This window comes from Sus scrofa, chromosome 8, assembly GCF_000003025.6.
Source record: "Sus scrofa isolate TJ Tabasco breed Duroc chromosome 8, Sscrofa11.1, whole genome shotgun sequence".
In the NCBI taxonomy this organism is placed as follows: Eukaryota; Metazoa; Chordata; class Mammalia; order Artiodactyla; family Suidae; genus Sus; species Sus scrofa.
Window position 1 is genome coordinate 113,193,438 of NC_010450.4, and position 13,563 is coordinate 113,207,000.

Consider the following 13,563-nt stretch of genomic DNA (forward strand, 5'->3'; position numbering starts at 1 on the left):
TTTAAGTGCTGGGAATTGGGATGGAGTTGGGGACGGGGTGGCGGAGGTCAAGTAGAGTAGGTGGAAGGAAGTGAGGTGATAGGAACCTCCCCAAGCAGAGAGGGCACTGCCAGCAGGATTCTGCTTTACCACTTAACCCACGGGGCACCCACGCAAACCACAAGGAGAGGCCCAGAGACAGCAAATGACCGGTTTTCAGGTAAGCCCGAGACGTCTACAAGTGGAGGTGCCTGTTCTCACTTGTGTCAAACCCGCCTTTGGTTTGAATGGAAGACTAGCCTGAAAAACTGGGTGGGAGATTGATAACATTTTCCAAAGAGTCAATGACAGAGACAGTAAAGAGCTGTGCAATTTATGGAAAGTAAAAGAGGTAAATCTTCCTAATATTTAATCCCTTGCAAAGAACTTGACCCCCCAAATCGCTAATGAAACAGTAAAATTAATGGTTAAAACATCAGCGGTTATGGTTTGAATATCATTTGTCCTTTGTACATGAAGCTTATTACAGAAATGACTTAACAGCAATTTCAGCACTTAGATCTAAGTACTAATTTATTTAGTACTTAGTTACTAAGATTGGCCAAGTGTCAATATTAGGACATTAGCTAAGTGGTTTGGTTTGAGGCAACTTAGTAATTTTAAAGAAACACATGGAAAAGGTCAGAGGTTTGTACACTTATGATTTTCAGACCTGAAATTCAGGTTTATTGCTCAATTAAATTATTTAATTTATATTATTTTCATTCATGTTTTCATAGTACAAAAGTAGTAATAAAATATTTATCCATAAAACAGAAAATTTTGAAAATAAAGACAATCAAAAAAGAAAAAAAATCAGACATAGTCGTTAATGTTTTGGTGTATTTCATTTTTATATTCAAATATTAAAGTATTTTTGAATGACATATTTTTAAGACTTTGGGGTACTTTTCTGAGACAACCTGCTGATAAGCTTCATCTCCCTCTTTGAAAGCTGCTGTAGATTCTTCATAGAAAATACAGGATTGACTTTCAGCATAATTTGCTGGTTGTTGTTGGAGTGCTTTCACTGGACCATTAGAGGTAGCAGTTTCATCCTAAAACTGTCTTCTAATATCTAACCTTTTCTTGGGATGAAACCTCAAAAGACAGAGAAATCTGTAGGTGGTTTACAATATAATCACTCCTAATAGTTTTATTTAGAATACCTTCCTGGCATAATTTTTAAATCTCTACTGTAATATAGACTCATTCTATTAAATCTTAAAATGTTCATAAAATGCATTTGGAGAAAGAACATCAGCGCTCTTTAAATCTCACTGTGTTTGCATTCCTCTATTTAGCCTGAAAAGAATATATCTGACATTCACAGAGCCTAGTGGATATTGTGAAAAAGAAAAGAAAAAAAAAAAGTTGAAATTGGTTTTTACTGTTTGCAGCATTAATAAATTTATCACTATTCTTTTTTAAGGGTGAACCAGGGAAGCCAGGAGAACAAGGCTTGATGGCAAGTATCTCAGTTTATCTTTTTCTGTATGAAAAGAGTAGAAGGACAAGCTACTCAAACTCTGCTCAAGTCTATATGTTACAAATGTGTCTGCCGTGTAACCTGTAACAAAGAGTGAGAATTAGTAAAAGTTAAAAAGTGATAGGGATAACTGAATCACTTTGCTGTACACCTGAAGCAAACACAACATTGTAAATTAACTTCAATTTTTTTATGGTAAAAAAAAAAAAAAAAAAGCGATAGGGCCTGTCCATCACATGGTAAGGTTCACATGACAACACATCTGCAGAGCGGATACAGAAGGGGAAAAAGGGAGAGATTCCAGATGGAACAAGTAACAAAGAGATGCTGAGGAAGACTTTGCTCTAAGGGAGATTAAGTTCAGGAATATGCCTGTTAGGTCGGACAGAAAGGAGTTTTCAAAGAAGCCAGGTGTGACTGCCTATGAATTAGTAGATCAGACCTTCCCCAGTGATTCAGGGGGGGACTCTTTTGTTGAAGGGCTTTACCCAGAGAAAAACAGTTGTGACTTCTTGATCTCTGTCATTAAAAAGACCATGAAATGCTTCCTCTTGGACTTGCTCATGGACACGCAGGTCCAAGCTCCTCAGGTTTGTTTATGCTTTGCCAGTGAAAGAGAATTTGGGGCCGTTCGCTGGCCCCAAAAGAGTAGAATTCCTTCAACCTACTTCTCCCTGTGTCTTCCTCCATCTCTGGAGCTGCCTTTGGGACCTGCTCTGTGATATGAACAATATTGGGGAACACAGGGTGATGCTGTAATAACCCAAATTGCAGAGGACAGCTATGTCTCACACCCGCCCTGCATGTAGTGATGACAATCAGCTTGATTGTGTCCATTCCACACGATGTGTGGCATGCAGCTTGCAGGTGTTCAGGATAGAAAATGTATTTTAAAAAGAAATAGTTAGTAGGTCCTAGTGAAACAAATGCATAGGAACACACTAGTTGGTCAGGAATGAAAACAAATGTGTGTGTGAGCTAAAGGTCAAAGGCTGCTCCATACACAGGATGCCTTCAGCAGCCCTCTTGGGGATACGTGCAGCAAGCTGTAGTCCTCGCTGTAGTGTAGCTGCCTTCAAAACATCACTGGTGAGATGGAAGCATCCTGGGACCAGACCTGACCCACTGCCTGGAACTTCTCTGTTCCTGACCTATGGTATCAAGACAGATAGTTGAGTCAGATAATTGGGTCAGGAGTGCTGTAATAGATTCTTTTAAAAAATAATCAAATGAAAGAAAAACAACAACAAAAGACCACATGTGAAAGTTAAACAAAACATCTGTCATCCTTGGTAACTCTGCATACAAGTGCAGCATTAGCTCACAGGGTTATAGGAGCACAAGGGGTAAAGGATTTTTGGAAAACTACCATGTAAGTTTTGAAATCTCTTTAAGCAATTGAATGCACCTGTAATTTCTGTCATGGATAATAATCAAAACATAATTCCTGCCCCCTGCCATATACTCTTGCATTACAAGCTACTTGGGAGTCCCAGGAGCCCATGTTTGCCCCCCAGGTATGCAGAGCCTGATCAGATTTTTATCATTGCCATTGGCTTGCTGCCCTGATACCCAGTGCAGCATCCTGATATGCAAAGTTCTAAAATAAAAAGTGGATATTTTTATCTATTTATTTATTTTTTTATTACTCAAATGAGTTTATCATATCTGTAGTTGTATAATGATCATAACCATCCAATTTTACAGGATTTCCATCCCACAACCCAAGCACATACCCCCCACCCCCCAAACTGTCTCTTCCAGAGACCATAAGTTTTTCAATGTCTGTGAGTCAGCATCTGTTCTGCAAAGTTCAGTCTGTCCTTTTTGCAGATTCCACATGTCAGTGAAAGCATTGGATGTTGGTGTCTCATTGTGTGGCTGACTTCACTTAGCATGATAATTTCTAGGTCCATCCATGTTGTTAAAAATGCTGATATTTCGTTCATTTTAACGGCTGAGTAATATTCCATTGTGTCTATGTACCACATCTTCTTGATCCACTCCTCTGTCAATGGACATTTAGGTTGTTTTCATGTCTTGGCTATTGCAAAGAGTGCTGCAATGAACATCATAGTGCATGTGTCTTTTTGAGTCATGGTTTTCTCTGGATAGATGCCCAGGAGTTGGATTGCTGGATCGAATGGTAGTTCTATTTTCAGTTTTCTGAAGAATCTCCATACTGTTTTCCACAGTGGTTGTACCAATTTACAATCCCACCAACAGTGTACTAGAGTTCCTTTTTTCCCACACCCTCTCCAGCACTTACTGTTTGTAGACTTTTTGATGATGGCCATTCTGGCTGGTATAAGGTAGTACCTCATAGTGGTTTTGATTTGCATTTCTCTAATAATGATGATGTTGAACATCTTTTCATGTGTTTTTTGGCCATCTGTATGTCTTTGGAGAACTGTCTGTTTAGACCTTCTGCCCATTTTTTGATGGGGTTGTTTGTTTTTTTGGTATGGAGCTGCAGAAGGTGTTTGTAAATTTTGGAGATTAATCCCTGGTCAGTGGATTCACTTGCAGAGATTTTCTCCCATTCTGTGTGTTGTCTTTTCATTTTGTTTAGGGTTTCCTTTGCTTTGCAGAAACTTTGAAGTTTGAGTAGGTCCCATTTGTTTATTTTTGTTTTTATTGTCAATACTCTTAAGAGGTGGATCTGAGAAGATGTTGCTATCATTTATGTCAGAGAGTGTTTGGCCTATGTTTTCCTCTAAGAGTTTTATAGTGTCTGGTCTTATATCTAGGTCTTGAATCCACTTTGAGTTTATTTTTGTGTATGGTGTAGAGAGTGTTCTAATTTCATTCTTTTCCATGTGGCTGTCCAGTTTTCCCAGCACCACTTATTGAACAAGCTGTCCTTTCTCCATTGTATATTCTTGCCTCCTTTGTCATAGATTAGTTGGCTGTATGTGCGTGGTAAAAGTGGATATTTTTAAAGTTATAATCCTATCTTCTGCAAATTCATATGCACAATCTAGAATACACTTGGTGAATATCAACTTAATCCCATTTCCCTACAATTCCTCGCTCTATGTCATTAAATATAAATGTTCCACCTAGTCCTAAAGGAATTAGGGCATTGTTTTAATTTGTTCCAATCTCCCAATGCATATAGGAAATTTTCAGATCAAGATGATCCTGGAGATTTTTTTTCTCTAAACCTTTTTTCTCTCATTAAACTCTTCATTTAGCTCATATTCTCATTTCAAAAAATGCAGCTAAGAAACTCAACTGAAATCACAAGTCTTCAAAGGATGTTTGTCATGTAGTGACCTTCTAAAATGCACTGTACTGTTCTTAAAGGTGTACAATTATTTTTAAAAGAAAACTTGCATAATGCATATTTTAAAACCAGGCAAATCATAAGTATACACATCAGTGAATTTTCACCATAAGCATAACTGTGTGACCACAAATTAGATCAAGAAATAGGATGTTATCATATCCTAGACACCCCCCTTTACCTATCCAGTCACCATCCCCCTCTTCTGCCTTCTACCAACATAGGTTAATTTTGCCTGCATTTGAATTTTATATTAATAGAATCATACGGTATGTAAGTTTTGTGTCTGGCTTCTTTCGTTCACATTATATTTGTGAGATCATCCACCTCTGTTTTAATGGCCTTCACAGCTGGTTAAAAAAAAAAAATTAAGAGGAAGAACCTTACTTCCTTGACTACCCTGTTAAAACTACATCACTCAAAGAGCACCAAATGAATGAATAGTCTGTCTGACCTTGGGCAAGTCACTTAACCTCTCAATTTTTCATCTGTAGAGAAAGGATAATAATACCCTCTTTGCCTCCCTTATAAGGTTGCCAGAGAAAAATGCAATAAATTAGGAGAAAGCACTTTAAAATATATAATGAAGAACTGTATGAGTATGTTATTATTATCACTCAGTTGTTCCCTCTAGAGTAAATTACAGGTGAGCATGGATTTATATAACAGATGTATTCCTGTAAAGTTCTATATGAATCAGATTTTCATAAATCAGTGTACCTTAAATGTGCTGGGAAATTTTGCTATGTAAAGCAATCCTATTCAGAGTTTTGTAAAGCAACATAATCCCCTAATTCCTGTTTCCAGCAAACTGAATTTTTTATATCTTATATTTGCTTAAAGGGAAATATTTCTATTATTTTTAAAACTATCATTTAAAAAAATCACTACTTATTTTTATTAACTTAAATAGGACCTGTATTTTTTAACCCATCTCAAAGACAGAAGATACTGGAGATACAATAGCAGCATTAATGAGGAAAAAAACTTCCTTGGACATTTTCCTTTCTTCTTTAAAATATTACACGTGTGTGTGTGTGTGTTTTGATTCAAAGTCTGGTAGAAAGAAAAGTACATTGTACCAGTAACTCTGGCCTCAGAACAACTTAGGAGTATATGACTATAGACTGTGATCCTTTTTACTGATCTATAAAATGTAGCCAATAATTCCTAGTCTATGTATCTCACTAGGATATGGTGGGAAGCAAATAATAAAAATATGAAAATGCTTTATGGAATAAAGACTTCCATAAATAAGAAGTAGTGTTTAAAAAAAAAAGAAAAAGAAAAAGAAAAAAAAAAAAAAAGCTCAGGGGCGTTTCCATCATGGCTCAGCACTAAAAAATCTGACTCATATCCATGACGACACAGGTTCAATCCCTGGCCTCACTCAGTGGGTTAAGGTTCCAGTGTTGCAGTGAGCTGTGGTATAGGCTGCAGACGTGGCTTGGATCCCATATAGATACAGCTCTGAATCAACCCCTAGCCTGGGAACTTCCATACGTCATGGATGAGGCCCTAAAAAGAAAAAAAAAGAAAAAGAAAAGAAAAAGAAAAAAAAGTCAGATGATGTAACTTGGCATATAGAAAGTCCACTCTATGAGACGTAAGGGCTAACAACAGTGCAATTATCAATTAAATTAAAATATGTAAAACACTGTGATTGATAATTCACCTTATTCCTTTTGTCCTGTTTGTGGCTGTCCTTGTTTTCGGCCTTCTATATATCACCTCATCTTACGTTATCAGCTTTTCATAACACACCCCATCCCATCCGTTATTCAAACAAGGGAGGATAATAAACACCATTGCTCTCATCTTTTTGACAGTATGCAAAACCCATTACATCTGTTGGTTTGCGTTATGGAGGACTATTTACTTATATGAGGATCCTGAGAGGCACTGGGAAATTTTTAAAAATTTAAAATAACTCTAATGATGAAATGAAAAAGCTAGGAATGATCTAAAATTAGCTCGTACAAAACTGTTTATGAGTGTGTTGGGTGGGGAATTAGTTTTCATAATCCAGGCGATATATTTTATATTGAAAAAATAGTCATCTGAAGATTAACAGCATCTCTGTTAGAATAAAACAGAAGTCCTGCCCCTCAAGCAGTTCTACATTTATTTAACACTGCTGTGCATCTATTCTGCAAACAAGACCTTTGGGTTTTCCAAGAAGTTCTGGAGGAGATTTCAAAAGGCAGAATCTTGAGCTAAAATTAATTGGACTGCATCTAAATAAGGAGAGAACCACTCTGGCTTATGAAACTAGACTTAAGAATCAAACCAAGAACTGACCACAGTCAGAAACACTCAAGTTCTGAACCCCAACACGAGTGATCTCTGTTTTTTAGTTCTTCAGAAGTTTAAATCATTATTAAAATAGTATTTTTGAAGGCATCTTTTCTTTTGTTATTCTTACTGTTTCTTTGATAAATGTAGTAGAAGTTCTCAAAAGCACAAAAGATAAATAATGTATATTCAATATACCAACTGGTCCCAGTTTCCTAGAAATTATTTTTTTGTCCAAAGTGTCCATAACTAAGGTTTCATAGACCATATCACTTTCCCTACTCTGAAACTCTTCCTTTCTCTCCCTGCCCCCAAACGTATGCAAACTCCATAATGTATCCATTCATTTCTTTCTGAATTATAGGAGTACTTAAAATGTGGCATTCTCATCATGGCTCAGTGGAAGTGAATCTGACTAGCACCCATGAGGATGCAGGTTCAATCCCTAGCCTCAGTTGGTTAAGGATCTAGCATTGCCGTGAGCTGTGGTGTAGATTGCAGGTGCAGCTCAGATCCTGTGTTGTTGTGGCTGTGGTGAGGCCAGCAGCTACAGTCTAGATTCGACCCGTAGTCTGAGAACCTCCATATGTCATGGGGGAGGCCCTAAAAAGACAAAAAATAAAAAAAATAAAATGTTATTCATTGGCTCCTGGTAGTGTCTGAGAGTTCAAAACTCAGAAAAAGTTTTCTGTTATTGTTCCTTAAAGTGAAATTTGGATTGTATCCAAAGAAGTTATAGATATTTTTTAGTTCATTTTAATTTTGTCTGCAAACACATTTGATACAGTTGGGTCAAGCGAATATAATGTATTTGATGTTAGCTAATAACATAAGCATAAATAATTGCTTCTGCTTCATTTAAAATACAATTGAATTAACCAATATGTGAAGATTTACTGTAACATTTAGTTATAATGCACAGCTACCCCACAGATTTAACAAAACTTGCCATTTTACTTAATTGTAATTTGCTCTGCCAACTACGTTGATCAGCAGGATGGCAGACATAGGAAACAACAGCAGGCTTCCCGTAGTGATTTTAATCTGGTGGAGAAAACAAAAACCTCAGATCACAAATAAGCGAAATGACCCAAATCATCTTAGGATATTTAGTTATTAGACTAGATTTGAACAACGAAATCTTTTTTGGTAAAACGGCATGACTTCAGCTACGCACACGGCCTGCTGGGATGCCTTAGCAACCATTCTCATGCTTTATTATCCTCAGTTAATCTGATTGTCCATGAAGTACATGTAAATGCCCCACCACACTGCCTTTCTGACCTGCTTGGTGCTTTTGTCCAGAGCTTGGAATATTTGGCTTTCCAAATGGGCTGAGGCCCGCTCCCTCACTTTCCCTTACCTACCTCCAAAACGCATCTTTAGGAGACTCGAGCCCTCACGTCTAGACATTTGGGATGCTCACAGGATAAAATTCTATCCACACACCTCAGAATACCCACCTCTTTGCCCTGTTTCCCAGTTTATTATCATGGTGTGGTTCACCTTCACAAGAACAGACCTGGGCAAGAGGCAATTCATAGTTCTTGAAGTGAGCACCAGTCACTGGGCTGGAGAATTCCAGGGTTCCAAGTACCCAAAGCACAGCCTAAGGTCAGGGATGGGCCACCCAAGGAGGAGGAGTGCAGCCAAGGAAGAGTGCTCTGAAGTCTGGGCCCCAACCCAAGAGCCCTCTTGCCTGGGCAAAGGGCAGTCCCAGGCCATGTGTCTGAATGGACTCTTAAAAATATAGACTTTGCTTTGGTCATATTCTTTGAGAAAACTTCACACACACTCACTCACAGATGTTCATACTCCCCCAAGCTAAGTTAGAAGCTATCTTCTCCCCTCCTCTACAGTATTTATCAGATCATATGATAATTGTGTTTGGTTGGCGTTCCCATTGTGGCTCAGTGTTAACAAACCCAACTAGTATGTATGAGGATGCAGGTTTGATCCCTGGCCTTGCTCAGTGGGTTAAGGAGCTGTAGCATAGCTCACGGACACCGCTGGGATCCCGCATCGCTGTGGCTGTGGCATAGGCCGGCAGCTGCAGCTCTGATTCAACCCATAGCCTGGGAACTTCCGTGTGCTGCAATCATGGCCCTAAAAAGAAAAACAATGTTCTTGGTACTTAGGATATTCAAAAAACAGAATGACTGAATGATAGGAATCAGTGAATCAATAAATCAGGTACTAATGTGAGGAAAGCTTGTTTATATTTTTCTCTCACCTGGTATCATTGCACACCAGCGGCAGGATAAGTCCAACTACAAAACTACTTTTTCTTTTGCATATATGTTCATTCATATAGATTACCTGAAGTGCATGTGTGTTCATGAATATCCATGGTGTAACTAAAGGACTGACTCATGAGGACAGTAGAAAGGTAACTATGTCGATTTTTGGTTAAACTCTGTGGCTATTTTTTAATTATAGAAGAAAATTTGGAAAAAAACTTAGGAATCATTTAGTTAATCACTTCACAGATAAAGAAACAGCGTCAGAGTGAATAAATAACTTGATCAAGCCCTCAAAGTAGTCTGTGGCAGAAGCAGGGTAGAATCCAGTTCACAGTCTTAGGGCATTTTACATTAGATCACAATTTCTGCACTTTCTGATGTCACAACCATAGCCATGTGTGGACATTTAAACTGAAATTAAACAAAATCAAATAAAATTTAAAATCCAGTTCCTAACAGTTGCACTGGCCACATTTCAAGTGCTCAATAGCACTGAATTGAGTAATAGAGACTCTTTCCATTATTCCAGAAAGTTCTATTGGATAGAGCCAATCTAGATAGAAAACAGATCTGAATAGTAGATAAATATGTATTATACTCCTAAATTTAAGTCTCCCTTCTGCTGGTCAAAGGATATTTAAATTTTAGCAGTCAGTGTTTCTCCTCATTGTTAATTTAAAATAGGAAAAGCATTTACACTTTTCTCAATAGAATTTTTTTTTTTTAACACTGAGTGCAGTGTAGGGTGAGAAGCCTTCATAAACCACAAATTTGTTTCCTTTATGGTGCTCTAGGGAAGTATGCTTAATCACAGAGGGCAGAGGAAGCCTGTTAATTTTTCTTTCTTTCTGGATTGTTTCCATTTTGGATGCAACATTGAGAAACAATTTATTAAATATTTAGAAGGAATGGAGAGAGCTATTTCAGCCCTAGATAGCTGGTGAGAGGTGATAAGAGTGTTTGTTTAGGGACCTAATCAGAATATAGATTCTCAAATACCTAGCTCTGTCTTTAATCTGCTGGCAGTAGTTTATGTTCAATATTTAATAGTCTTGGGTCCTGGTTTTGTCAAGTGGTGAGAAAAATGTATAGCTTCTTTAATATCTTAAGCATTAAGAGACCTCCATTAAAGAGGTCAGAGTATCATGACTGAGAAACACCAACAAGTGAATCATCTGGGTTTAATATTTTTTCTCAAAGGCAGCACATGAGATAAAGTCCAAAAGAATTTATTCTTTTAAAAAAATAATTAACTGCATTTAAAACTTTTTTCATCAAGCATTCATGAATTAATATAATAACATGTCATCTTATTGATAGGCTCTAAAGGAGACCTGTTTTAGAGGAACTTCTCCAAATAATAGAATAATAGAAATATAATTCTATTAATATAATAGAATAATAGAAATAGAATAGAATAATAGAAATAATAGAAATTATAGAGTGGTACTATTGAAACAAAAAAAAATCCTGAATACTTAGAAACAACTGCCTCAAAATTGGGAATTCTGGAGTTCCCGTCGTGGTGCAGTGGTTAACGAATCCGACTAGGAACCATGAGGTTGCGGGTTTGATCCCTGCCCTTGCTCAGTGGGTTAAACGATCCGGCGTTGCCGTGAGCTGTGGTGTAGGTTGCAGACGCGGCTCGGATCCTGCGTTGCTGTGGCTCTGGCGTAGGCCGGCGGCTACAGCTCCGATTAGACCCCTAGCCTGGGAACCTCCATATGCTGAGGGAGAGCGGCCCAAAAAAAGGCAAAAAGACCAAAAAAAAAAAAAAAAAAAATTGGGAATTCTGTCCAGTGATTAGAAGTATGATAGTTTGGAGTGCCCGCAGTGGCAAAGTGGGTAAAGGATCCAGCATTGCCACAGCTATGGCATAGGTCACAGCTGCAACTCAGATCCAATCCCTAAGCCGGGAATTTCTACGTGTCACAGGTGTGGCCAAAAAAAACAAAAAAGTATGATAGTTTTGAGTGGTAAAACAATGGAGGAAATACGGTAAATGAAATTTAATAATTTTCATTAATTCGTTGTTTCAGTGTGGTCAATAATGATTTGTTTGCCAGGCAGTGACCTAGGTGCTGTGGATGTAAAATATGCCACCTGAAGAATTTGCTGCCTAGTCATGGACTTCATAAATATGTAAATATATTAAAATAGAGCTAGCTAAAATAAAATGTGCAAGAGGAATCCGGAGGACAAAAACAAGCCCCGTCTGGGTGCATGGGATATGGTTCACAAAGGGTGTGAGTTATGGCCCCTGAGTATCGATGAATGATTAAGACCTTTTTGTGAAGACTACTGGGAGACCGCTTGGGAAAATAAGAAAAGATTCAGTGTGACTGAAGACAGAGTCCATGGAAGACACAAAACAAGAGATGAGGTTCTCCCATCTCAGCTGTCTTGCTCTTTTCTTGTTTGTGCTGTGTTCCTTCATACCCAGTTCGACTAAATCATTGGCTTTTACACTGAAAACATGTCAGCACGCTCTCCTGTATTCTAAACATTTCCCGATAGTTTCTAGTTTGTCATTTCCACACACTTAAGCTATGAAATCTGAATCTTGTAAAGCATCACTTGAATTATACTCCAGACATACATATAATAGTGGCTAGAGTTTATGTTTCTTGACCTTTCTTCATTAAACATCGGAGGAGAACATGGAATTTTATATAAGTACATCTTAAATGAATCCTTCGTAAGACAAATCTCCATTATTTATTTCAAATTTCCTTTTACTTTTTATAAGCCAAGTTTATGTGTTTTCTGATCTCGTGACCAGGTTAATAGTTTTCAAAAAGTTATAATTAAAGTATGTTGGACCAAACCCTTGAGAATGTCTGATGCTAACATTTTATGACTCCAATAAGTTAGATTATGTGTGTTATCATTTTTCCTCATGGAAACAGACTTTAAAAAGTATTTTCTTCATTTGGCCTAACTTTTATTAAATCATGGAAAATTTTTAACTCAAAAAGGAAATAATTTTAAATGTCTTAATAGATTTGGGCATTTATTCTCCCTGTCACAGATGGACCACCTCTTTTTTGGTCTCTGGGTTTTTTATTACAGAAGCTGATTGTATATTCTTGAATCCAGGAATGACCAGCAGCTTTCAGAGCTTCAGATTTTACTGTTAGCCATCAGGGACAGAACAGGAACTATGTCCGCCCCCTGCTCACACAGAACATCATTTCCTAATAGCAGGCAACCAGGAGTTGCTTTAAACACCTCCCAAGAGGCATCCCAAAGCACATCATTTAGAAACTCTACATCCTGTTTAAGTAATTAATACCTCAATCAAATTTGTGCTAACATCGGTAGTGTCAGAAAAATTCATTATTTTTGTCCATTCCATAATCTATCAAGCAAAAGACTTTTTAAATTAAAAACATGTTATGTTTACAAACTGGAAAGTGCAGCCAATGGGTAATAGTTATAGAAATATCTGTTTAACTGCCTGCTTTGAAGGTTAGCATGGGTTAATAATTCTCCCTACCGTTTATGTGTTGGCTTTCCGAAGTGCATTAGAGACCTTAGACTTATCCACATCCATGGCACTCTCCATGTCAATGAGACCACTTAAACAAGATGATTTTGGTTTTGCTGTTTTAATATAGAATCCATGAACTGAATGGATTCCTCCACTCATTCTTACACTTAGAAATAATCTACAGAATAGGTCGGTAACATTAGAAAGACTCAGGTGAATGTGAGTAAGAAATCTTGTTATTCTTATCATGAGACACTATTGTCTAAGGTATAAGGAAAAACTTGGTTTACTCTCTGTGTTCATTATTCATGCCTATAATTTTCATCAAACTTAAAGTAAGTGCCATTGTGCTTATAAGCAGCTACCAGGCCATACAAATATGCTCCCCCATCCCTCTCCATATCCCCATCTTCTACACCTGCCTGTTGCCTCCTCAGTGTTCTTTGAACACACTTAGCATATGCCCACCTCTTGGGCTTGTACTTGCTGTCCCCTTGCCTGGAACATTCTTCCTCCTTCTATATGCAGGGCTCTCTGCCTGACCTCTTTCAGAGCTCTACCCAAGAACCACTTTATCCCTGAGACCCTTACTGACACCCCGAATTTAAAATCCCACCACATCTACATCTCCAATCCCTATTCCCCTGTTTGCTTTGACACTTCCCACCCGACACAACTTTATATTTTATTTGTTTATTTTTTACTATCTTTCTCCATTCACCACACAGTGAAGACC

The 13,563-nt window shown here is 37.7% G+C and overlaps 1 protein-coding gene across 1 annotated transcript in view; it reads left to right on the forward strand.

Moving 5' to 3' along the window:
- COL25A1 (collagen type XXV alpha 1 chain) overlaps positions 1-13,563 on the forward strand; it is a 469,169-nt gene that overhangs the window by 326,841 nt on the left and 128,765 nt on the right. Inside the window, 1 exon segment of the mRNA XM_021101684.1 lies at positions 1,451-1,486. Coding sequence (XP_020957343.1) covers positions 1,451-1,486 — 36 coding nt within the window.